Source organism: Ammospiza caudacuta, chromosome 31, assembly GCF_027887145.1.
Source record: "Ammospiza caudacuta isolate bAmmCau1 chromosome 31, bAmmCau1.pri, whole genome shotgun sequence".
Taxonomy (NCBI): domain Eukaryota; kingdom Metazoa; phylum Chordata; class Aves; order Passeriformes; family Passerellidae; genus Ammospiza; species Ammospiza caudacuta.
In genome coordinates, this window is record NC_080623.1 from 3,633,836 (window position 1) to 3,657,537 (window position 23,702).

General features: G+C 49.7%; 1 protein-coding gene across 4 annotated transcripts; it reads left to right on the top strand.

The window, feature by feature from the left end:
* The first annotated feature begins 76 nt into the window (after nucleotides 1–76).
* Nucleotides 77–22,655, top strand: RNF41 (ring finger protein 41). Of its 4 annotated transcripts, none has more exons than XM_058822113.1 (8): nucleotides 77–145; nucleotides 176–227; nucleotides 3,369–3,484; nucleotides 11,358–11,470; nucleotides 13,701–13,972; nucleotides 15,472–15,607; nucleotides 16,671–16,774; nucleotides 20,055–22,648. In XM_058822113.1, the coding sequence occupies exons 4-8, from the start codon at nucleotides 11,381–11,383 to the stop codon at nucleotides 20,404–20,406; spliced, it is 954 nt and encodes a 317-aa protein (XP_058678096.1). In that variant the 5' UTR covers nucleotides 77–145; nucleotides 176–227; nucleotides 3,369–3,484; nucleotides 11,358–11,380; the 3' UTR covers nucleotides 20,407–22,648. The 4 variants fall into 4 exon arrangements, with proteins under 4 accessions (XP_058678096.1, XP_058678099.1, XP_058678097.1 ...); XM_058822116.1 differs by lacking the exons at nucleotides 77–145; nucleotides 176–227 and adding exons at nucleotides 239–424; nucleotides 5,422–5,526 and having other exon boundaries at nucleotides 20,055–22,655; XM_058822114.1 differs by lacking the exons at nucleotides 77–145; nucleotides 176–227 and adding an exon at nucleotides 240–424 and having other exon boundaries at nucleotides 20,055–22,650.
* The last annotated feature ends 1,047 nt before the right edge of the window (nucleotides 22,656–23,702 follow it).

A 23,702-nucleotide genomic window follows, 5' to 3' on the forward strand; every position in this document is an offset into this window, starting at 1 on the left:
ACAACGCCGAAAGGGCGGGACTATGAGGATAAGCCACGCCTACTCCACACCGCCCCTACCACCGAGTTCCGGCCAGAGCGGCACTTCCGGCCAGAGCGGCACTTCCGGTGCGGCGGGGCCGGGCGGCGGCACCGGGAGGAGGCCGCGGCCCCGAACGGCCCCGAACGGCCCCGAACGGCCCCGAACGGCCCCGAACGGCCCCGAGCGGGCCGGGCCCGCCGCCCGCGGTACGTGCGGCTGCGGGGGAGGCACCGGAGAGGCCCCCGGGTGGTCCCGGTAACACCGGGAGGAGCGGGGGAACGTTCGTGGAAGGGAGCGGAGAGCTCGAGGGGGGTCGCGGTTGGAGGTGGTGTCGGTAACGGGGAACGGAACGGAACGGAAGCGGGGATGGGAACCGGGAACGGCTCCGGTTGGGGATCGTCCGGTAACGGGAGAGCGGGGAGGGAACCGGGGGAAATACCGGAAAAATTGGGGAAAATCCCGAGGAATTTTGGGGGGAAAATAGGGGGGAATTTTGGGAATAATTTGGGGGAAATCGAGAGAAATTTTGGGGAATTATTTGAAGGAAATTTTGGGAATAATTTAAAAAAAATTGGGAATTATTTAAAGGAATTTTGGGAATAATTTAAAAAAACCTGGGAATTATTTAAAGGAATTTTGGGAATTATTTGAAGGAAATTTTGGGAATAATTAAAAAAAAACCTGGGAATTATTTAAAGGAATTTTGGGAACAATTTAAAAAAAAATTGGGAATTATTTAAAGGAATTTTGGGAATAATTTTAAAAAAATTGGGAATTATTTAAAGGAATTTTGGGAATAATTTAAAAAAAAATTGGGAATTATTTAAAGGAATTTTGGGAATAATTTTTAAAAAATGGGAATTATTTAAAGGAATTTTGGGAATTATTTAAAGGAATTTTGGGAATAATTTAAAAAAAATTGGGAATTATTTAAAGGAATTTTGGGAATTATTTGAAGGAAATTTTGGGAATAATTTAAAAAAAATTGGGAATTATTTAAAGGAATTTTGGGAATAATTTAAAAAAACCTGGGAATTATTTAAAGGAATTTTGGGGATTATTTGAAGGAAATTTTGGGAATAATTTTAAAAAACTGGGAATTATTTAAAGGAATTTTGGGAATTATTTGCAGGAAATTTTGGGAATAATTTGGGGAATAATGCCAGAAAAAAATTTGGGATAATTCAGAGGAGTTTGGGAATAATCCATAGGAATTTGGGGGTCAGGCTGAAAGAATTGGGGGAAAATCCAGAGAAATTTGGGAAAAATCCAGAATAATTTGGGGAAAAATCCCAAATAATTTTGGGGAAATCCAGAGAAATTTCAGGAAAAATCCAAAATAATTTTGGGGGACAATCCAGAGGAATTTTGGGCAAGATCCAAAATAATTTTGGATAATAATCCTGGGAATTTGGGCTGAAAATCCCAAATTTCTGAGCTTTGATCCCACTGGAATTGGGGCTGAAATTCCCAAATTTCTGAGCTTTGATCCCACAATGAATGGGGAAGAAATCCCAAATTTCTGAGCTTTGATCCCACTGGAATTGGGGCCGAAATTCCCAAATTTCTGAACATGAATCCCACTGGAATTGGGGCCAAAAATCCCAAATTTCTGAGCTTTGATCCCACTGGAATTGGGGCCAAAATTCCCAAATTTCTGAGCATGAATCCCACTGGAATTGGGGCCAAAAATCCCAAATTTCTGAGCGTGGATCCCACTGGAATTGGGGCCAAAATTCCCAAATTTCTGAGCTTTGATCCCACTGGAATTGGGGCCGAAATTCCCAAATTTCTGAACATGAATCCCACTGGAATTGGGGCCAAAAATCCCAAATTTCTGAGCTTTGATCCCACTGAGAATTGGGGCCAAAAATCCCAAATTTCTGAGCTTTGATCCCACTGGAATTGGGGCTGGAATTCCCAAATTTCTGAGCTTTGATCCCACTGAGAATTGGGGCCAAAATTCCCAAATTTCTGAGTTTTGATCCCACTATGAATGGGGAAGAAATCCCAAATTTCTGAACATGAATCCCACTGAGAATTGGGGCCGAAATTCCCAAATTTCTGAGCTTTGATCCCACTGGAATTGGGGCCAAAATTCCCAAATTTCTGAACATGAATCCCACTGAGAATTGGGGCCAAAAATCCCAAATTTCTGAGCTTTGATCCCACTGAGAATTGGGGCCAAAAATCCCAAATTTCTGAGCTTTGATCCCACTGGAATTGGGGCTGGAATTCCCAAATTTCTGAGCTTTGATCCCACTGAGAATTGGGGCCAAAATTCCCAAATTTCTGAGTTTTGATCCCACTATGAATGGGGAAGAAATCCCAAATTTCTGAACATGAATCCCACTGAGAATTGGGGCCGAAATTCCCAAATTTCTGAGCTTTGATCCCACTGGAATTGGGGCCAAAATTCCCAAATTTCTGAACATGAATCCCACTGAGAATTGGGGCTGGAATTCCCAAATTTCTGAGCTTTGATCCCACTGGAATTGGGGCTGAAATTCCCAAATTTCTGAGCTTTGATCCCACTGGAATTGGGGCCAAAATCCCCAAATTTCTGAGCTTTGATCCCACTGGAATTGGGGCTGAAATTCCCAAATTTCTGAGCTTTGATCCCACTGGAATTGGGGCTGAAATTCCCAAATTTCTGAGCTTTGATCCCACAATGAATGGGGAAGAAATCCCAAATTTCTGAACATGAATCCCACTGAGAATTTGGGCTGAAATTCCCAAATTTCTGAGCTTTGATCCCACTGGAATTGGGACTGAAAGTCCCAAATTTCCCAGTGTGGTTCCCACTATGAATGGGGAAGAAATCCCAAATTTCTGAGCTTTGATCCCATTGGAATTGGGGCCGAAAATCCCAAATTTCTGAGTGTGGATCCCACAATGAATGGGGAAGAAATCCCAAATTTCTGAACATGAATCCCACTGAGAATTGGGGCTGAAATTCCCAAATTTCTGAGCTTTGATCCCACTGGAATTGGGGCCAAAAATCCCAAATTTCTGAGCGTGGATCCCACTGGAATTGGGGCCAAAATTCCCAAATTTCTGAACATGAATCCCACTGAGAATTGGGGCTGAAATTCCCAAATTTCTGAGTGTGGATCCCACAATGAATGGGGAAGAAATCCCAAATTTCTGAACATGAATCCCACTGAAAATTTGGGCTGGAATTCCCAAATTTCTAAGCCTGGACCCCTCTCCAAGCCTCCTTTGGGGCTCCATTTTTCCCAGAATTCCCATAAAATCTCCACATGGGGAGGGAATTTCCCCCCATGTTGGGAATTCCATGTGGGATTTGACCTTTCCTGATTTTTTTTCCTCTTTTTTGGGATCAGATCCGTGCCCTGTAGGAGAGGAGAGGGAAAAATGGGAGAATTTGGGGAGGAATTCCCTGCACAGAGTGAGGCCGGAGCAGCCCCGAGTCCTGCCAGGAGCGATTCTGCCACGGGAGGTAAAACCTGGGTTCATTTCCTTGGGAATTCCTTCTTTTCTTTTCTTTTCTTTTCTTTTCTTTTCTTTTCTTTTCTTTTCTTTTCTTTTCTTTTCTTTTCTTTTCTTTTCTTTTCTTTTCTTTTCTTTTCTTTTCTTTTCTTTTCTTTTCCTTGAAATTTCCTTTCCTTGAAATTTCCTTTCCTCTTTCCTTTCCTTTTTCCTTTCCTTAAAATTTCCTTTCCCCTTTTCTTCCCTTTCCTTGAAATTTCCTTGAAATTTCCTTTCCTTTCCTTTCCTTTCCTTTCCTTTCCTTTCCTTTCCTTTCCTTTCCTTTCCTTTCCTTTCCTTTCCTTTCCTTTCCTTTCCTTTCCTTTCCTTTCCTTTCCTTTCCTTTCCTTTCCTTTCCTTTCCTTTCCTTTCCTTTCCTTTCCTTTCTTTTCTCCTTTTTCCTTTTCTTTGAATTCCTTCAATCCCTTCTTTTTTCCCTTTTCCTGTTCTTTCCTCTTTCCTTTTTTGGGAATTCCTTCAATCCTTCCTTTTTTTCCATGGGAATTCCCTCAATTCCTCCTTTTCCCATTTCCAATCCTTTCCTTTTTCCTTTTTTGAAATTCTTCCTATCTCTCCTTTTTTTCTCCTTTTTTCCTTTTATCCTTTTTTTCTTTTTCATTTCCAATCTTTTCCTCTTTCCTTTTTTAGGAATTCCTCCAATCCTTCCTTTTCCCATGGGAATTCCTCCAATCCCTCCTTTTTTCCTTTTCCTGTCCTTTTTCCTTTTTTGAGAATTCCTCCAATTCTTCATTTTTTTTCCCCATGGGAATTCCTCTAATCCTTCCTTTTTTCTTTTTTAATTTTTCTTTTTTCCTTTTTCTTTTTCCTTTTCCTTTCCTTTTTAGGAATTCCTTCAATCCCTCCTTTTCCCATGGGAATTCCTTCAATCCTTCCTTTTCCCTTTCCCTTTTTGCTTTTATCCTTTTTCCTTTTTCATTTCCAATCCTTTCCCTTTTTCCTTTTTTGGGAATTCTTCCAATCTCTCCTTTTTCCTTTTCCTATCCTTTCCTTTTTTCCATGGAAATTCCTCCAGTCCTTCCTCTTTTCCCTTTCCATTTCCAATCTTTTCCTTTTATTGGAATTCCTCCCATCCTTCCTTTTTTCCTTTTCCTTTTTCCTTTTTTGAAATTTCTTCAATCCTTCCCTTTTTCCCATGAGAATTCCTCCAATCCCTCCTCTTTTCCAATATTTTCCTATTTCAGGAATTCCTTCAATCCTTCCTTTTTTTCTTTTTCCTTTTCCCTTTTTCATTTCCAATCCTTTCCTTTTCACATGGGAATTCCTTCAATCCTTCCTTTTTTCCTTTCCTTTTCCCTTTTTTGGGAATTCCTCCAATCCCTCCCTTTTTTCCTTTTCATTTCTCCTTTCCTTTTTCCTTTTTTAGGAATTCCTCCAATCCTCCCTTTTTTCCTTTTTTCCTTTTCATTTTTCCTTTTTTTCTTTTTTCCTTTTTGGGAATTCCTCCAATCCCTCCCTTTTTTCCTTTTCATTTCTCCTTTCCTTTTTCCTTTTTTAGGAATTCCTCCAATCCTCCCTTTTTTCCTTTTTTCCTTTTCATTTTTCCTTTCCTTTTTCCTTTTTTAGGAATTCCTCCAATCCTCCCTTTTTTCCTTTTCATTTCTCCTTTCCTTTTTCCTTTTTTAGGAATTCCTCCAATCCTCCCTTTTTTCCTTTTTTCCTTTTCATTTTTTCTTTCCTTTTTCCTTTTTAGGAATTCCTCCAATCCTCCCTTTTTTCCTTTTCCTTTTCATTTTTCCTTTCCTTTTTGGGAATTCCTCCAATCCTCCCTTTTTTCCTTTTCCTTTTCATTTTTCCTTTCCTTTTTCCTTTTTTAGGAATTCTTCCAATCCTTCCCTTTTTTTCCCCCATTGTAATTTTTCCAATCTCTCCTTTTTCCATTCTGGGAAGATCCCAGAGGAGTTTTGGGGTGAACCTGGGGAGATCCCAGAAGAATTTTGGGAAGATCCCAGAGCAGTTTTGGGAAGATTTCAGAGACATTTTGGGATGAGCCTGGTGAGATCCCAAAGGAGTTTTGGGCTTTGGGAAGATCCCGGAGAGGTTTTGGGATGGGAGTTTTGGGCTGTTCCTGGGAATTTTCCAGAACCCCTGATCTCCAGAGGATTTTCTGGAACCCCTGATCTCCAGGGAATTTTCTGGAACCCCTGATCTGCAGGGAATTTTCTGGAACCCCTGATCTCCAGAGGATTTTCCAGAACCCCTGATCTGCAGGGAATTTTCTGGAACCCCTGATCTCCAGGGAATTTTCTGGAACCCCTGATCTCCAGGGAATTTTCCAGAACCCCTGATCTCCAGAGCATTTTCTGGGAACCCCTGATCTCCAGAGGATTTTCCAGAACCCCTGATCTCCAGGGAATTTTCTGGAACCCCTGATCTCCAGGGAATTTTCCAGAACCCCTGATCCCCAGGGAATTTTCTGGGAACCCCTGATCTCCTGGGAATTTTCTGGGAACCCCCTAATCTGCAGAGGATTTTGTGGGAACCCCTGATCCCCACGGAATTTTCTGGAACCCCTGATCTGCAGGGAATTTTCTGGAACCCCTGATCTCCAGAGCATTTTCTGGGAACCCCTGATCTGCAGAGAATTTTCCAGAACCCCTGATCTCCAGAAAATTTTCTGGGAACCCCTGATCTCCAGGGAATTTTCTGGAACCCCTGATCCCCAGGGAATTTTCCAGAACCCCTGATCTCCAGAAAATTTTCTGGGAACCCCCTGATCCCCACGGAATTTTCTGGAACCCCTGATCTGCAGGGAATTTTCCAGAACCCCTGATCTGCAGGGAATTTTCTGGAACCCCTGATCTCCAGAGGATTTTCTGGAACCCCTGATCCCCAGGGAATTTTCCGGAACCCCTGATCTCCAGAGGATTTTCTGGGAACCCCTGATCTCCAGGGAATTTTCTGGAACCCCTGATCTCCAGGGAATTTTGTGGGAACCCCTGATCTCCTGGGAATTTTCTGGGAACCCCCTAATCTGCAGAGGATTTTGTGGGAACCCCTGATCCCCACGGAATTTTCTGGAACCCCTGATCCGCGGGGAATTTTCCAGAACCCCTGATCTGCAGGGAATTTTCTGGGAACCCCTGATCTGCAGGGAATTTTCCAGAACCCCTGATCTGCAGGGAATTTTCTGGGAACCCCTGATCTGCAGGGAATTTTCCAGAACCCCTGATCTGCAGGGAATTTTCTGGAACCCCTGATCCCCACGGAATTTTCTGGAACCCCTGATCTCCTGGGAATTTTCCAGAACCCCTGATCTCCAGGGAATTTTCTGGAACCCCTGATCTCCAGAGGATTTTCTGGAACCCCTGATCTGCAGGGAATTTTCCAGAACCCCTGATCTGCAGGGAATTTTCCAGAACCCCTGATCTCCAGAGGATTTTCTGGGAACCCCTGATCTCCAGGGAATTTTCTGGAACCCCCTGATCTGCAGGGAATTTTCTGGAACCCCCTGATCTGCAGGGAATTTTCTGGAACCCCTGATCTGCAGGGAATTTTCCGGAACCTCCCCAGCTGCCCCAGTCCCATGGGAAGGGCTGGGCTGGGATTTGGGGCCGTTCCAGGCCCTGGGAGCTGCCCTGACCCCGCAGCAGCCGTTGGTCCTTATCAGCCCCTGCTCCTTATCAGCCCCTGCTCCTTATCAGCCCCTGCTCCTTATCAGCCCCTGCTCCTTATCAGCCCCTGCTCCTTATCAGCCCCTGGGGCTGTGGAGTTTTCCCAGGGATTCCTTTTGGGATTCAAGGAGGGACCTGGAGCTGCTCTGGGGACAGGGAGGGGACAAAGTCCCTTCCTGGGCCATGGTGGGGACACGGGGTCACATCTGTCCCTCTGCCACCGGCTCTGCTCCTCAGCTGGGGCACAGCTGGGCAGGGGCAGGGTGCAGGAGCTGGGCACATCTGGATGTGTTTGGGAGGCCACATCTGGCTGTGGGACAACTGCAGGGCCAGGCCTCGCCTGCCCCGCTGAGGTGGGCACGGCTGGAATTCCTGATGTGGGCACAGCTGGAATTCCTGAGGTGGGCACGGCTGGAATTCCTGATGTGGGCACAGCTGGAATATCCCAGTTCCCCTCACAGCTGGAATTCCTGAGGTGGGCACAGCTGGAATTCCTGAGGTGGGCACAGCTGGAATTCCCAGTTCCCCTCACAGCTGGAATTCCTGATGTGGGCACAGCTGGAATTCCCAGTTCCCCTCACAGCTGGAATTCCTGATGTGGGCACAGCTGGAATTCCCAGTTCCCCTCACAGCTGGAATTCCTGATGTGGGCACAGCTGGAATTCCTGAGGTGGGCACAGCTGGAATTCCTGAGGTGGGCACAGCTGGAATTCCCAGTTCCCCTCACAGCTGGAATTCCTGATGTGGGCACAGCTGGAATTCCTGAGGTGGGCACAGCTGGAATTCCCAGTTCCCCTCACAGCTGGAATTCCTAGGGTGGGCACAGCTGGAATTCCTGCCCCTCACAGCTGGAATTCCTGGGGTGGGCACAGCTGGAATTCCTGCCCCTCACAGCTGGAATTCCTGAGGTGGGCACAGCTGGAATTCCTGATGTGGGCACAGCTGGAATATCCCAGTTCCCCTCACAGCTGGAATTCCTGAGGTGGGCACAGCTGGAATTCCCAGTTCCCCTCACAGCTGGAATTCCTGATGTGGGCACAGCTGGAATTCCTGAGGTGGGCACAGCTGGAATTCCCAGTTCCCCTCACAGCTGAAATTCCTAGGGTGGGCACAGCTGGAATTCCTGCCCAGCACAGCTGGAATTCCCGTGTCCCCTCACAGCTCCCGGTCCCCATCCCGGTGTCCTCCCCCCCCATTTCTGCCCCTCCCGTTGGGGTTTGGGGTGGGGACTCCTTATCGGGGCCGTTGTCACCGCCTTTGTCACCGCCTTTGTCACCATCTTTGTCACCACCTTTGTCACCGCCTTTGTCACCGCCTTTGTCACCATCTTTGTCACCATCTTTGTCACCGCCTTTGTCACCGCCTTTGTCACCATCTTTGTCACCACCTTTGTCACCGCCTTTGTCACCGCCTTTGTCCCCTTTGTCACCGCCTTTGTCACCGCCTTTGTCCCCTTTGTCACCGCCTTTGTCACCGCCTTTGTCACCACCTTTGTCACCGCCTTTGTCACCGCCTTTGTCACCGCCTTTGTCACCACCTTTGTCGCCTTTGTCACCGCCTTTGTCACCGCCTTTGTCACCACCTTTGTCACCGCCTTTGTCACCATCTTTGTCACCGCCTTTGTCACCATCTTTGTCACCACCTTTGTCACCGCCTTTGTCACCGCCTTTGTCACCGCCTTTGTCCCCTTTGTCACCGCCTTTGTCACCGCCTTTGTCACCGCCTTTGTCACCGCCTTTGTCACCACCTTTGTCGCCTTTGTCACCGCCTTTGTCACCGCCTTTGTCACCGCCTTTGTCACCATCTTTGTCACCGCCTTTGTCACCACCTTTGTCGCCTTTGTCACCGCCTTTGTCCCCGCCTTTGTCACCGCCTTTGTCACCACCTTTGTCCCCTTTGTCACCGCCTTTGTCACCACCTTTGTCACCACCTTTGTCCCCTTTGTCACCACCTTTGTCACCACCTTTGTCACCACCTTTGTCACCACCTTTGTCACCACCTTTGTCACCACCTTTGTCACCACCTTTGTCGCCGCCTTTGATGTCGGGGAGGGGCCCAGGGAGCAGCAACGGCCGGGGCAGAGCTCAAGGCCGGGCCTGGAGGAGGGGAAGGGGCTGGGGAGGGAATTTATTGGGAATTCTGAGCTGGGAAGGGAATTTATTGGGAATTCTGAGCTGGGAAGGGGCTGGGGAGGGAATTTATTGGGAATTCTGAGCTGGGAAGGGAATTTATTGGGAATTCTGAGCTGGGAAGGGGCTGGGGAGGGAATTTATTGGGAATTCTGAGCTGGGGAGGGGCTGGGGAGGGAATTTCCTGGGAATTCCGACCTGGAAACGCTTCCATGCCCAGCACCTGACGTGCCCAGCTCTGCAAAGCAAATAAATCACCCCAAAAACCCCCCCAAAAAAACCCAAATCAAACCCACAAATAGGAAATTCTGGGTTGGGATTAAGATCGGGGTTGGGGTTGCCGGGATTGGGATTTAAAAACCCTTCCCAACCCTTTCCCTGTAGGACTTTGGCCTTCAAACCCTGGTAGATCCCAATCCCAGGAGCTGGAAATGGCTCTGGGAAGACCCAAAAAAGCTCCAAGGAACCCAAATTGAAGGAACCCAAACCCAGAGGAGCTCAAGAAGAAACAGATTTTACTCAGAAATCCTTCCCAACTCTTTTCCTGTAGGATCTTTGCCTTCAAACCCTATTAGATCCCAATCCCAGGAGCTGGAATGGCTCTGGGAAGACCCAAAAAAGCTCCAAGGAGCCCAAATTCCTCTCCATCCCTGACCCAAAGGAGCTCAAGAAAAATGGGTTTGACTTAAAAACCCTTTCCCTGCAGGACCTTGGATTTCAAATCCCAATCCCAGGAGCTGGAAATGGCTCTGGGAAGACCCAAAAAAGCTCCAAGGAACCCAAATTCAAGGAACCCAAATCCCTGACCCAGAGGAGCTCAAGAAGAAACAGATTTTACTCAGAAATCCTTCCCAACTCTTTTCCTGTAGGATCTTTGCCTTCAAACCCTGGTAGATCCCAATCCCAGGGGCTGGAATGGCTCTGGGAAGACCCAAAAAAGCTCCAAGGAGCCCAAATTCCTTTTCTCCACGGAACCCAAATCCCTGACCCAAAGGAGTTCAGGAAGAAACGAGTTTGACTCAAAACCCCTTTCCCTGCAGGACCTTGGCCTTCAAATCCCAATCCCAGGGGCTGGAATGGCTCCAGCACCCGAGGAACCCAAATTCCTCCCCACCCCTGACCCAGGTGACCCCAAGAAGGTTCAGGTTTGACTCAGAGCCCAAGGATTTGCCCCATCCTGGGGTGACCCTGACCCATTCCACCCCACAGGGTTCCAGGGGGAAAATCCTTGGAAATCCCAATCCCAGGGGCTGGAATGGCTCTGGGAACACCCAAAAACCCCGAGGAACCCAAATTCCTCTCCACCCCTGACCCAAAGGAGCTCCAGAAGAGATGGGTTTGACTCAGGAACCCTTTCCGTGCAGGACCTTGGCCTTCAAACCCTGGAAGGCCAAGGAGCTGGAATGGCTCTGGGAATACCCAAAAACCCCGAGGAACCCAAATTCCTCCCCATCCTTGACCCAGGTGACCCCAAGAAGGTTCAGGTTTGACTCAAACCCCAAGGATTTGCCCCATCCTGAGTGTCCCTGACCCATTCCACCCCGCAGGGTTCCAGGGGGAAAATCCTTGGAAATCCTAATCCCAGGGGCTGGAATGGCTCCAGCACCCGAGGAACCCAAATTCCTCCCCATCCTTGACCCAGGTGACCCCAAGAAGGTTCAGGTTTGACTCAAACCCCAAGGATTTGCCCCATCCTGGGGTGACCCTGACCCATTCCACCCCGCAGGGTTCTGGGGAGAAAATCCTTGGAAATCCCAATCCCAGGGGCTGGAATGGCTCCAGCACCCGAGGAACCCAAATTCCTCCCCATCCTTGACCCAGGTGACCCCAAGAAGGTTCAGGTTTGACTCAAACCCCAAGGATTTGCCCCATCCTGGGGTGACCCTGACCCATTCCACCCCGCAGGGTTCTGGGGAGAAAATCCTTGGAAATCCCAATCCCAGGGGCTGGAATGGCTCCAGCACCCGAGGAACCCAAATTCCTCCCCATCCTTGACCCAGGTGACCCCAAGAAGGTTCAGGTTTGACTCAGAGCCCAAGGATTTGCCCCATCCTGGGGTGACCCTGACCATTCCACCCCGCAGGGTTCTGGCGCCGGTGACGAGCGATGGGGTATGATGTGGCTCGGTTCCAGGGGGACGTGGACGAGGACCTGATCTGCCCCATCTGCAGCGGGGTCCTGGAGGAGCCAGTGCAGGTAGGACCCACCTGGGGCATGGTGGGTGCAGAGGTGCCACCGGGGTGGGACACGGTGGGTGCAGAGGTGGCACTCGGGGCTCTCCTGGAGATGGAGTCCGTCTCGTCTTGGCCTCGATGCCCTGGGAGGTTTCCCCAGCCTCAGCTGTTCATGCATGGCTTCATGAATGATCCCATGGTCGATCCCACAGATGATCCCATGATCGATCCCATGACTGAACGAGCAGAGGTGGCACTCAGGGCTCTGTGGGACATCAAGTCCATCCTGGCCTTGACAGTCTGGGAGGTTTCCCCAGCCCAACCATTCCATGAATGATCCCATGGTCAATCCCATGATCAATCCCATGATCAATCCTATGAGTGATCCCATGATCAATCCCAAGAATGATCCCACGAGTGATCCCATGATCAATCCCAAGAACGATCCCATGATCAATCCCATGATCAATCCCTTGATCAATCCCATTACCGAATGAGCAGAGGTGGCACTCAGGGCACTCCTGGGGATTGAGTCCATCTTGGCCTTGACAGTCTGGGAGGTTTCCCCAGCCCAACCATTCCATGAATGATCCCATGGTCAATCCCATGATCAATCCCATGATCAATCCTATGAGTGATCCCATGATCAATCCCAAGAATGATCCCACGAGTGATCCCATGATCAATCCCATGATCGATCCCATGATCAATCCCTTGATCAATCCCATTACCGAATGAGCAGAGGTGGCACTCAGGGCACTCCTGGGGATCGAGTCCATCTTGGCCTCGATGCCCTGGGAGGTTTCCCCAGCCCAACCGTTCCATGAGTGATCCCATGATCGATCTCCTGAGTAATCCCATGATCAATCCCATGGCCAATCCCATGGCTGAACCAGCAGAGGTGGCACTCAGGGCTCTCCAGAGGATCGAGTCCATCTTGGCCTCGATGCCCTGGGAGGTTTTTCCCAACCCAGCCATTCCACGATTGATTCCAGGAATGATCCCATGATCAATTCCATGATCAGTCCTATGACCGAACAAGCAGAGGTGGCACTTGGGGCTCTGTTGGACATCAAGTCCGTCTTGGCCTCTACAATCTGGGAGGTTTCCCCACCCCAGCTGTCTTGGTGGTCACGGTTCCATGCATGACTCCGTGACTCCATGAGGGATTCCATGAATGATTCCAAGAATGATCCCATGAGTAATGCCATGATCAATCCCATGATCAATCCCATGACTGAATGAGCGGAGCTGGCACTTGGAGCTCTTGTGGAGATCAGTCCCAGCCTGGCCTCGATGCCCTGGGAGGTTTCCCCAACCCAACCATTCCATGAACGATCCCGTGGTCGAGCCCATGAATGGTTCCAAGAGTAATCCCATGATCAATCCCATGACTGAATGAGCAGAGGTGGCACTCAGGGCTCTCTTGGATATCAAGTCCATCTTGCCCTTGATGCCCTGGGAAGTTTCTCCCAATCCAGCCATTCTATGGAATGATCAATCCCATGATCAATCCCACGATCAGTCCCATGACTGAACCAGCCGAGGCGGCACTCGGGGCTCTCTTGGACATCAAGTCCATCCTGGCCTTGACAGTCTGGGAGGTTTCCCCACCCAACCATTCCATGATTGATCCCATGATCAATCCCATGATTGATTGAATGAGCAGAGGTGGCACTCAGGGCTCTCCAGGGGATTGAGTCCATCATGGCCTCGATGCCCTGAGAAGTTTCTTCAACCCAACCATTCCATGATTGATCCCATGATCAATCTCATGATTGATTGAATGAGCAGAGGCGGCACTCAGGGCTCTCCTGGACATCAAGTCCATTCTGGCCTTGACAGTCTGGGAGGTTTCCCCACCCAACCATTCCATGATTGATCCCATGATCAATCCCATGACTGAATGAGCAGAGGTGGCACTCAGGGCTCTCCAGGGGATTGAGTCCATCGTGGCCTCGATGCCCTGAGAAGTTTCTACAACCCAACCATTCCATGATTGATCCCATGATCAATCCCATGACTGAATGAGCAGAGGTGGCACTCAGGGCTCCATCCTGGCCTTGACAATCTGGGAAGTTTCTCCAACCCAACCATTCCATGATTGATCCCATGATCAATCCCATGACTGAACGAGCAGAGGTGGCACTCAGGGCTCTCCTGGACATCAAGTCCATCCTGGCCTTGACAATCTGGGAGGTTTTCCCCACCCCATCCGCCCCGTCCCGCGTGACGCTCTCCGTTCCCCGCAGGCGCCGCACTGCGAGCACGCCTTCTGCAATGCCTGCATCACGCAGTGGTTCTCGCAGCAGCAGACGTGCCCCGTGGACCGCAGCGTGGTGACGGTGGCCCACCTGCGCCCGGTGCCGCGCATCATGCGCAACATGCTCTCCAAGCTGCAGATCACCTGCGACAACGCCGTCTTCGGCTGCACGGCCGTGGTGCGCCTCGACAACCTCATGGCTCACCTCAACGACTGCGAGCACAACCCCAAGCGCCCCGTCACCTGCGAGCAGGGATGCGGGTGAGGGCACGGGGCACGGGGCACGGGGTGGGCATGGGGTAGGCATGGAACGGGCGCAGGAATGGCTCTGGGATGGACGTCATCAAATGAGGATGGTCAAGGGATGGGGATGGACATGGGATGGCCATGGGATGGGCACAGGATGGGGATGGACACCGGCATGGACACAGGAATGGCCCTGGGATGAGCGTGGGATGGGGATGGGCATGTAGAACTGGCACAAGTATGGGCACGGGGTGGGCATGGGGATGAGGGTGGACATGGGATGGGCACAGGATGGGGATGGACACCGGCATGGACACAGGAATGGCCCTGGGATGAGCGTGGGATGGGGATGGGCATGTAGAACTGGCACAAGTATGGGCGCGGGGTGGTCATGGGGATGAGGGTGGACGTGGGATGGGCACAGGATGGGCACTGGGATGGACACAGGGTGGGGATGGTCATGGGACGGGGATGGGCACAGGATGGGCACTGGGATGGACACAGGGTGGGGATGGTCATGGGACGGGGATGGACACAGGATGGGAATGGGACGGGCACAGGAATGGCCCTGAAATGGGGATGGACATGAGATGGGCACTGGGATGGGCACAGGATGGGGATGGGATGGGCACAGGATGGGGGTGGTTGTGGGATGGGGATGGCCATGGGACAGGCAGAGGATGGGCACTGGGATGGACATGGGGTGGTCCTGGGGATGGACATGAGGTAGGGATGGACACATAGAATGGGCACAGGATGGCCATGGAACAGGCACAGGAGTGGCCCTGGGATGGCACTGGGATGGGCACAGGAATGGGCACTGGGATGGACATTGGTATGGACATGAGGTGGTCCTGGGATGGGCACAGGGTGGGGATGGCCATGGGATGGGCACAGCCATGGGGTGGGTACAGGAATGGCACTGGGATGGGCACAGGGTGGGGATGGCCATGGGATGGGCACAGCCATGGGATGGGCACAGGAATGGCGCTGGGATGGGCACAGGGTGGGGATGGCCATGGGATGGGCACAGCCATGGGATGGGCACAGGAATAGGCCCTGGGATGGACATGGGGTGGGGATGGACACAGGCTGAGCGCTGGGATGGACATGAGATGGCCCTGGGATGGACACAGGATGGCACTGGGTTGGGCACAGGGTGGCCGTGGAATGGCCAAAAGAACGGCCCTGGGATGAACATTGGCATGGGGATGGACATGGCTTGGCCATGGAACAGGCACAGGGTGGACACTGGGATGGACCTAGGAAGGGCCCTGGGGTAGGACACCTCCAGGAGAGGTCCATGTTGGACCTCAGCAGGAATTTCCTCCTGGAAAGACCTATCAGGCTTTAGCACTCCTCAGGAAGGCAGCGAAGCAGAAAAACCCCATTTATCCCCCAAATCCTCCCCCAGGCTGACACTCAGAGCCTTTCCACACCCGAATTACCTCTGGGAGGTGTAAAATCCCCTAAATTTGCGTCTCCACCTTTTTTCCCCCTCTCTCTCCTGGCAGGTTGGAGATGCCCAAGGACGAGCTGCCCAACCACAACTGCATCAAGCACCTGCGCTCGGTGGTGCAGCAGCAGCAGACGAGGATTGCAGAGCTGGAGAAAACCTCAGCTGAGCACAAGCACCAGCTGGCCGAGCAGGTGGGCACCTGGAAGGGCAAGTTTGGGGTGTTTGGAACTGAAATCCCCAAAAAACATAGGGGAGAAGGTGTGGTTCTGTAGGATGGGGCTGGGCTACACTGGGGACTCCAGAAATCCCGAAATCCCCCCCGAAAAATCCCAAAGAAATCCCAAAAAAAAAGTCTGTGGGGAGGTGTCTGTGGGATTGGGATGGCTGAGCAGGTGGGCACCTGGAAGGGCAGGTTTGGGGTGTTGGGAATGGAAATCCCCCCAAAAAATGGGGGAAAAGTGGCTGGGGGAAGGTATGGTTCTGTGGGATTGGGCTGGGCCGTGCCGGGAGCTCTAGAAATCCCCAAATCCCCAAAAAATCTCAAAAAAAATCCCCCCAAAAAATGGGGGAGAAGGTGTGGCTCTGTGGGATTGGGCTATGCAACGCTGGGAGCTCCAGAAATCCCAAATTCCCCCCAAAAAAATCCCAAAAAATCCCCCCAAAAAAGGATGTGGGGAGATTTGAGTTCAGTGTGACTCTGTGGGATTGGGGTACACCATGCTGGGGGCTCCAGAAATCCCAAAATCCCCACAAAAAATCCCAAAGAAAGGCTGTGGGGAGGTGTGAGTTGAGTGTGGCTCTGTGGGATTGCGCTGGGCCATGCTGGGGGCTCCAGAAATCCAAAAATCCCCAAAAAATCCCAAAAAAAATCCTCAAAAACCAGGAAAAATTGTGCTGAGGGGAGCAATCGGTTGAGTGTAGCTCTGCAGTAATGAAAATTAAAAAATGTTGTAAAAGATCTGATTTATTTAAAGGATATAAGTTAAATCTGGTAGTAGTTATTATTTATTGTTCTAATAAGTTTTAAGGTCTTCATTCCAAGTTTTTATTTATGTTTATATTTGTATTTATTATCTTTGTAAGATTAAAAAAAAGGGGAAAAACAAGGGGCGGGTTTGGGTTGTTAGGCACCAAAAATGAGGAAAAAAAAAAGGGTAAATTTTTGGTGCTTGGACACCAAAATCCTCACAAAAAAAAAAAGGAGAAAAAAGGGATAATTCTCATTCTAAATCCCATTTTTTCCTACCTTGGCAGAAGAGGGATATCCAGCTGCTCAAGGCCTACATGAGGGCGATCCGCAGCGTCAACCCCAACCTGCAGAACCTGGAGGAGACCATCGAGTACAACGAAATCCTGGAGTGAGTGTGGTCCCTTTGGGGGGTTTTGAGGGAAATTTATCATTTTTTGAGGGATTTTTGTTGTCTTTTGAGGGAAATTGGTCAATTTTGGGGGGAAATTCATTGATTTTTGAGGGAAATTTGTAGGTTTTGGGGGAAAATTTGTAGCTTTTAAAGGGATTTTTTTTGTTGTATTTTTGAAGGGAGTTTGTAGGTTTTGGGGGGAATTTTTAATTTTTTGAGGAAATTTGTAGGTTTTTGAGGGAAATTCATTGATTTTTGAGGGAAATGAGTCATTTTTTGAAGGAAATTTGTTTTCTGAGGGAAATTTGTAGGTTTTAGGAGAAAATTTGTCATTCTCTGAGGGAAATTTTTAGGTTTTGGGGAATAATTCATTGATTTTTGATGGAAATTCATTGTTTTTTGAGGGAAATCTGTTGGGTTTTGAGGGAAATTTATCATTTTCTGAAGGAAATTTGTAGGTTTTTGGGGGGAAATTTGTTGGTTTTTGAGGGAAATTCATCTCTTTTTGAGGGAAATACATTAATTTTTGAGGGATATTCATCAATTTTTAAGGGAAATTTGTCAATTTCTGAGGGAAATGTGTAGGTTTCAGGGGGAAATGCATCAATTTTTGAGGGAAATTCATCAGTTTTTGAGGGAAATTTCTGGTTTTTTTGAGGAGAATTTGTAGGTTTTGGGAGAAAATTTGTAGATTTTTGAGGGAAATTCATCATTTTCTGAGGGAAATTTGTCATTCTCTGAGGGAAATTAATTGATTTTCGAGGGAAATTTGTCATGTTCTGAGGGGGATTTGTCATTTTCTGAGGGAAATACATCATTTTTGAGGAAAATTTTTAGGTTTTGGGAGGAAATTTGTCATTTTTTTGAGGGAAATTTGTCATTTTTTGAGGGAAATTCATCGATTTTTGAGGGAAATGTGTAGGTGTTTAGGGGGGAATTTGTCGTTTTTTGAGGGATTTTTGTTATTTTTTGAGGGAAATCGGTCATTTTCAGAGGGAAGTTTTTCATTTTTTGAGGGAAATGTGTAGGTTTCGGGAGGAAATTCATCGATTTTTTGGGGAAATGCATCAATTTTTGAGGGAAATTTGTCATTTTCTGAGGGAAATGCATCAACTTTTGAGGGAAATTCATCACTTTTTGAGGGAAATTAATCGATTTTTGAGGGAAATTTGTAGGTTTTGGGGGAAATACATCAATTTTTGAGGCACATTTTTAGGTTTTGGGAGAAAATCTCATTTTTTGAGGGAAATTCATCGTTTTTTGAGGGAAATTTGTAGGTTTTGGGGGGAAATATGTTGAGGGAAATTCCGTGATCCCATCCCGTCCCTGTCCCCGCAGGTGGGTGAACCCCCACAAATCCACCCCAGACCCCCATCCCTGACCCCATTATGCCCCCTGAGGTGGGTGAACCCCCACAGTCACACTCCAAACCCCCATTCCTGACCCCTCTGAGTGTTTCCAGCTGGCTGAACCCCCACAATTCCACGATTTCACCCCAAACCACCATCCCTGACCCTATTATGCCCCCCTAACTGGCTGAACCCCCACAATTCCACAATCCCTGACCCCGTTGTGTCCCCCCAGGTGTGTGAACCCCCACAAACCCACCCCAAACCCCCACCCCTGACCTCATTATCCCCCTTAAGGTGGCTGAACTCCCACAAATCCACCCCAAACCTTCGTCCCTGTGTACATTGTGTCCCCCGAGGTGGCTGAACCCCCACAATTCCATGATCCCGCTCCATCCCTGACCCCTCTGAGTTTCCTGAGCTGGCTGAACCTCCACAATTCCACGATTTCACCCCAAATCTCTCTCTCAGTGTCCCCGCAACTGGGTGAATCTCCACAATTCCACAATCCCACCCCATCCCTGACCCCATTATGTCCCCCTAAGCTGTGTGAACCCCCACAAATCCACCCCAAACCCCCATCCCTGACTCCATTATGCCCCCCTAGCTGGGTGCGTGTCCCCAGTTCCATGATCCCACCCTATCCCTGTCCCCCCAGGTGGGTGAACCCCCACGAATCCACCCCAGACCCTCATCCCTGACCCCTCTGAGTGTCCTGAGCTGGCTGAATCTCCCCAAGTCCTCAATCCCTGACACCATTATGTCCCCCCAGCTGGGTGCATCTCCCCAGTTCCACAATCCCTGACCTCGTTATGTCCCCCTGAGCTATGTGAACCCCCACAAATCCACCCCAAACCCCCATCCCTGACCCCATTATGCCCTCCCAGGTGGGTGAACCCTCACAATTCCATGATCCCACCCCATCCCTGACCCCATTATGTCCCCCTAAGCTGGCTGAACTCCCACAAATCCACAATCCCTGACCCCGTTGTGTCCCCCCAGGTGGGTGAACCCCCACAATTCCACAATCCCTGACCCTGTTATGTCCCCCCAGATGGGTGAACCCTCACAATTCCACAATCCCACCCCATCCCTGACCCCATTGTGTCCCCCCAGGTGGGTGAACCCCCACAATTCCACAATCCCTGACCCCATTGTGTCCCCCCAGGTGGGTGAACCCCCACAATTCCACAATCCCTGACCCCATTGTGTCCCCCCCAGGTGGGTGAACCCCCACAATTCCACAATCCCTGACCCCGTTCTGTCCCCTCCAGGTGGGTGAACCCCCACAATTCCACAATCCCTGACCCCATTGTGTCCCCCCCAGGTGGGTGAACCTCCCCAATTCCACAATCCCTGACCCCGTTGTGTCCCCCCAGGTGGGTGAACCCCCACAATTCCACAATCCCTGACCCCGTTCTGTCCCCTCCAGGTGGGTGAACCCTCACAAACCCACCTCAAACCCCCACCCCTGACCCCTAAGGTGGGTGAACCTCCCCAATTCCACAATCCCTGACCCCGTTGTGTCCCCCCAGGTGGGTGAACCCCCACAATTCCACAATCCCTGACCCTGTTATGTCCCCCCAGATGGGTGAACCCTCACAATTCCACAATCCCACCCCATCCCTGACCCCATTGTGTCCCCCCAGGTGGGTGAACCCCCACAATTCCACAATCCCTGACCCTGTTATGTCCCCCCAGATGGGTGAACCCTCACAATTCCACAATCCCACCCCATCCCTGACCCCATTGTGTCCCCCCAGGTGGGTGAACCCTCACAATTCCACAATCCCTGACCCCATTGTGTCCCCTCCAGGTGGGTGAACCCTCACAAACCCACCTCAAACCCCCATCCCTGACCCCTAAGGTGGGTGAACCCCCCCAAATCCACAACCCCACCCCATCCCTGACCCCGTTATCCTGCCCAGGTGGGTGAACTCGCTGCAGCCGGCGCGGGTGACGCGCTGGGGCGGCATGATCTCCACGCCGGACGCCGTCCTTCAGGCCGTCATCAAGCGCTCGCTGGTGGAGAGCGGCTGCCCGGCGTCCATCACCAACGAGCTCATCGAGAACGCGCACGAGCGCAACTGGCCGCAGGGGCTGGCCACGCTGGAGACGCGGCAGATGAACCGCAGATACTACGAGAACTACGTGGCCAAACGCATCCCCGGCAAGCAGGCCGTGGTGGTGATGGCCTGCGAGAACCAGCACATGGGAGAGGACATGGTGCTGGAGCCGGGGCTCGTCATGATCTTCGCTCACGGAGTGGAGGAGATATGAGAGGGGTTCACCGAGGGGTGGAGAGGGCTCGTGGAGATGGGGGTTTTGGGGTTGTGGTTGTTGGTCGTGGAGGAGAGCCAAAAAAAAAAAAAAAACAAATCCAGCTTGGAGATGGCAGGGGGTTTCCTGGACTTGGATTTTTCCCTCATGAAGTGGAGGAGATCTGAGAGAAATCCACCTTGGGATGGAGGGGAGTTGTGTGGAGGTGGGGTTTTGGGGTTGTGATTATTGGTCATGGAGTGGAGATCCAAAAAAATCCAGCTCGGGACACTGGGGGTTTCCTGGACTTGGATTTTTTGCTCATGGCATGGAAGAGATCCAAAAATAATCCACCTTGGGATGGCAGGGGTTTCCTGGACTTGGGTTTTTTGCTCATGGCATGGAGGAGATCTGGAAAAAATCCAACTCGAGACAATGGGGGTTTCCTGGAGTTGGGATTTTTGCTCATGGTGTTGTGGAAATCTGAGAAAAATCCACCTAGGGCCAGCGGGGGTTTCCTGGACGTGGATTTTTGGGGTGTGGTTTTTGGTCATGGAGGAGATGTGAAAAAAAATCCATCTCGGGACAGCGGGGGTTTCATGGAGTTGGGATTTTGGGGTTGTGATTTCTGCTCGTGGAGGAGATCTGGTAAAAATCCAACTTGGGACACTGGGGCTTTCCTGGACTTGGGTTTTTTCCTTCGTGACATGGAGGAGATCTGAGAAAAATCCAACTCGGGACAGTGGGGTTTTCTGGAGTTGGATTTTTGTGGTTTTTGGTCATGGAGGAGATGTGGAAAAAATCCATCTTGAGACAGTGGGGGTTTCCTGGAGTTGGGTTTTTGGGGTTCATAATTTTCATTCATGCCATGGAGGAGATCTGAGAGAAATCCAGCTCTGGGATGGTGGGAGTTTTCTGGAGTTGGGATTTTGGGGTTGTGATTTTTGCTCATGGAGGAGAGCCAAAAAAAATCCAACTTGGAGATGGCAGGGGTTTCCTGGACTTGGATTTTTCCCTCATGAAGTGGAGGAGATCTGAGAGAAATCCACCTTGTGACAGCAGGGGTTTTCTGGACTTGGGATTTTTTCCTTCATGACATAGAGGAGATCTGAGAAAAATCCACCTTGGGCCAGCAGGGGTTTTCTGGAGTTGGATTTTTGTGGTTTTTGGTCATGGAGGAGATGTGAAAAAAATCCAGCTCGGGACAGTGGGGGTTTCCTGGACTTGGATTTTTAGGTTTCATGATTTTCACTCATGGAGGAAATCTGAAAAAAATTCACCTAGGGACAATGGGAGTTTTATGGAGTTGGGATTTTGGGGTTGTGATTTTTGCTCATGGAAGAGAGCCAAAAAAAATCCAGCTTGGAGATGGCAGGGGTTTCCTGGACTTGGATTTTTCCCTCGTGGAGTGGAGGAGATCTGAGAAAAATCCACCTTGGGATGGAGGGGAGTTTGTGGAGGAGATGTGAAAAAAAATCCAGCTTGAGACAGCGGGAGTTTTCTGGAGTTGGGATTTTTGGGGTTCATAATTTTCACTCATGCCATGGAGGAGATCTGAGAGAAATTCACCTTGGGATGGAGGGGGTTTTATGGAGTTGGGTTTTTCCCTCATGGAGTGGAGGAAATCTGAGAAAAATCCAACTCTGGGATGGCAGGAGTTTCCTGGACTTGGGTTTTTCCCTCATGGAATGGAGGAAATCTGAGAAAAATCCACCTAGGGACAGCAGGGGTTTTCTGGAGTTGGGATTTTGGGGTTGTGATTTTTGCTGGTGGAGGAGATCTGGAAAAAATCCAACTCGGGACAATGGGGTTTTCTGGAGTTGGGGTTTTGGGCTTGTGATTTTTGGTCATGGCATGGAAATCTTGAGAAAAATCCAGCTCTGGGATGGCAGGGGTTTCCTGGACTTGGGTTTTGCTCTCATGGAATGGAGGAGATCTGGGAGAAATCCAGCTCAGGATTCTGGGGGTTTCCTGGAGTTGGATTTTTGGGGTTGTGATTTTCACTCACAGAGTGGAAGACATCTGAGAAAAATCCAGCTTGGGATGGCAGCGGTTTCCTGGACTTGGTTTTTTTGCTCATCATGTGGAGCAGATCTAAAAATAATCCAGCTTGGGATGGCAGGGCTTTCCTGGACTTGGATTTTTAGGGCTCATGATTTTCACTCATGCCATGGAGGAGATCTGAGAAAAATCCAACCTGGGCTGGCATGGGTTTCTTGGACTTTTAGGGTTTGTGATTCTCACTCATGCCATGGAGGAGATGTGGAAAAAAAAATCCAGCTTGAGATGTCAGGGCTTTCCTGAACTTGGGTTTTTCCCTCGTGGCTTGGAGGGGATCTGAAAAAAATCCAGCTCCAAGGTGGTGGGGAATTTGGGAATCTGAAAAAATTTTGGGAATCTGAAAAAAAAAAAAAAAAAATCCAGCTCGGGGACAATGAGGATTTCCCGGATTTGGAGTTGTGGTGTTGTGATTTTTGCTCACGGCATGGAGAAGATCTGAAAATAATCAACGGTTCCACCGCCTCAGGACGGTGGGGGTTTATTGAAAAATTTGGACTTTGAGGGTTTGTGGTTTTCCCTCACAGCGTGAAAATGTGGAGATCTGAAAAAATTCCTCCACAGGACAGCGGGGGTTCCCTGGACTCGGAATTTTGGGGTTCCCTGGACTCAAAATTTTGGGGACTCAGAATTTTGGGGTTCCCTGGACTCGGAATTTTGGGGTTCCCTGGACTCAAAATTTTGGGGTTCCCCACTGAATTTTTGGGGTTTCCTGGACTCAGAATTTTGGGGTTTGTTGGACTCAGAATTTTGGGGTTCCCCACTGGATTTTCGGGGTTCCCCACTGGATTTTTGGGGTTCCCTGAACTCGGATTTTTGGGGTTCTCTGGATTCAGATTTTTGGGGTTCCCTAGACTCGGATTTTTGGGGTTCCCCATGGGATTTTTGGGGTTCCCTGGACTCGGATTTTGGGGTTCCCCACTGAATTTTTGGGGTTTCCTGGACTCAGAATTTTGGGGTTCGTTGGACTCGGAATTTTGGGGTTCCCCATTGGATTTTTGAGGTTCCCCACTGGATTTTTGGGGTTCCCTGAACTCGGATTTTTGGAGTTCCCCAAACTCGGATTTTTGGGGATCCCCATTGGATTTTTGGGGTTTCCTGGACTCAGAATTTTGGGGTTCCCCATGGGATTTTTGGGGTTCCCCACTGAATTTTTGGGGTTTCCTGGACTCAGAATTTTGGGGTTTGTTGGACTCAGAATTTTGGGGTTCCCCATTGGATTTTTGGGGTTCCCCACTGGATTTTTGGGGTTCCCTGAA

Bases quoted from the DNA above. Each gene is read 5' to 3' on its own strand.
- RNF41 (XM_058822113.1), top strand. From the start codon at position 11,381: ATGGGGTATGATGTGGCTCGGTTCCAGGGGGACGTGGACGAGGACCTG. The intron at 11,471-13,700 runs GTAGGACCCACC...CGTTCCCCGCAG, and splicing joins TCCTGGAGGAGCCAGTGCAG to GCGCCGCACTGCGAGCACGC. The intron at 16,775-20,054 runs GTGAGTGTGGTC...TATCCTGCCCAG, and splicing joins GAGTACAACGAAATCCTGGA to GTGGGTGAACTCGCTGCAGC.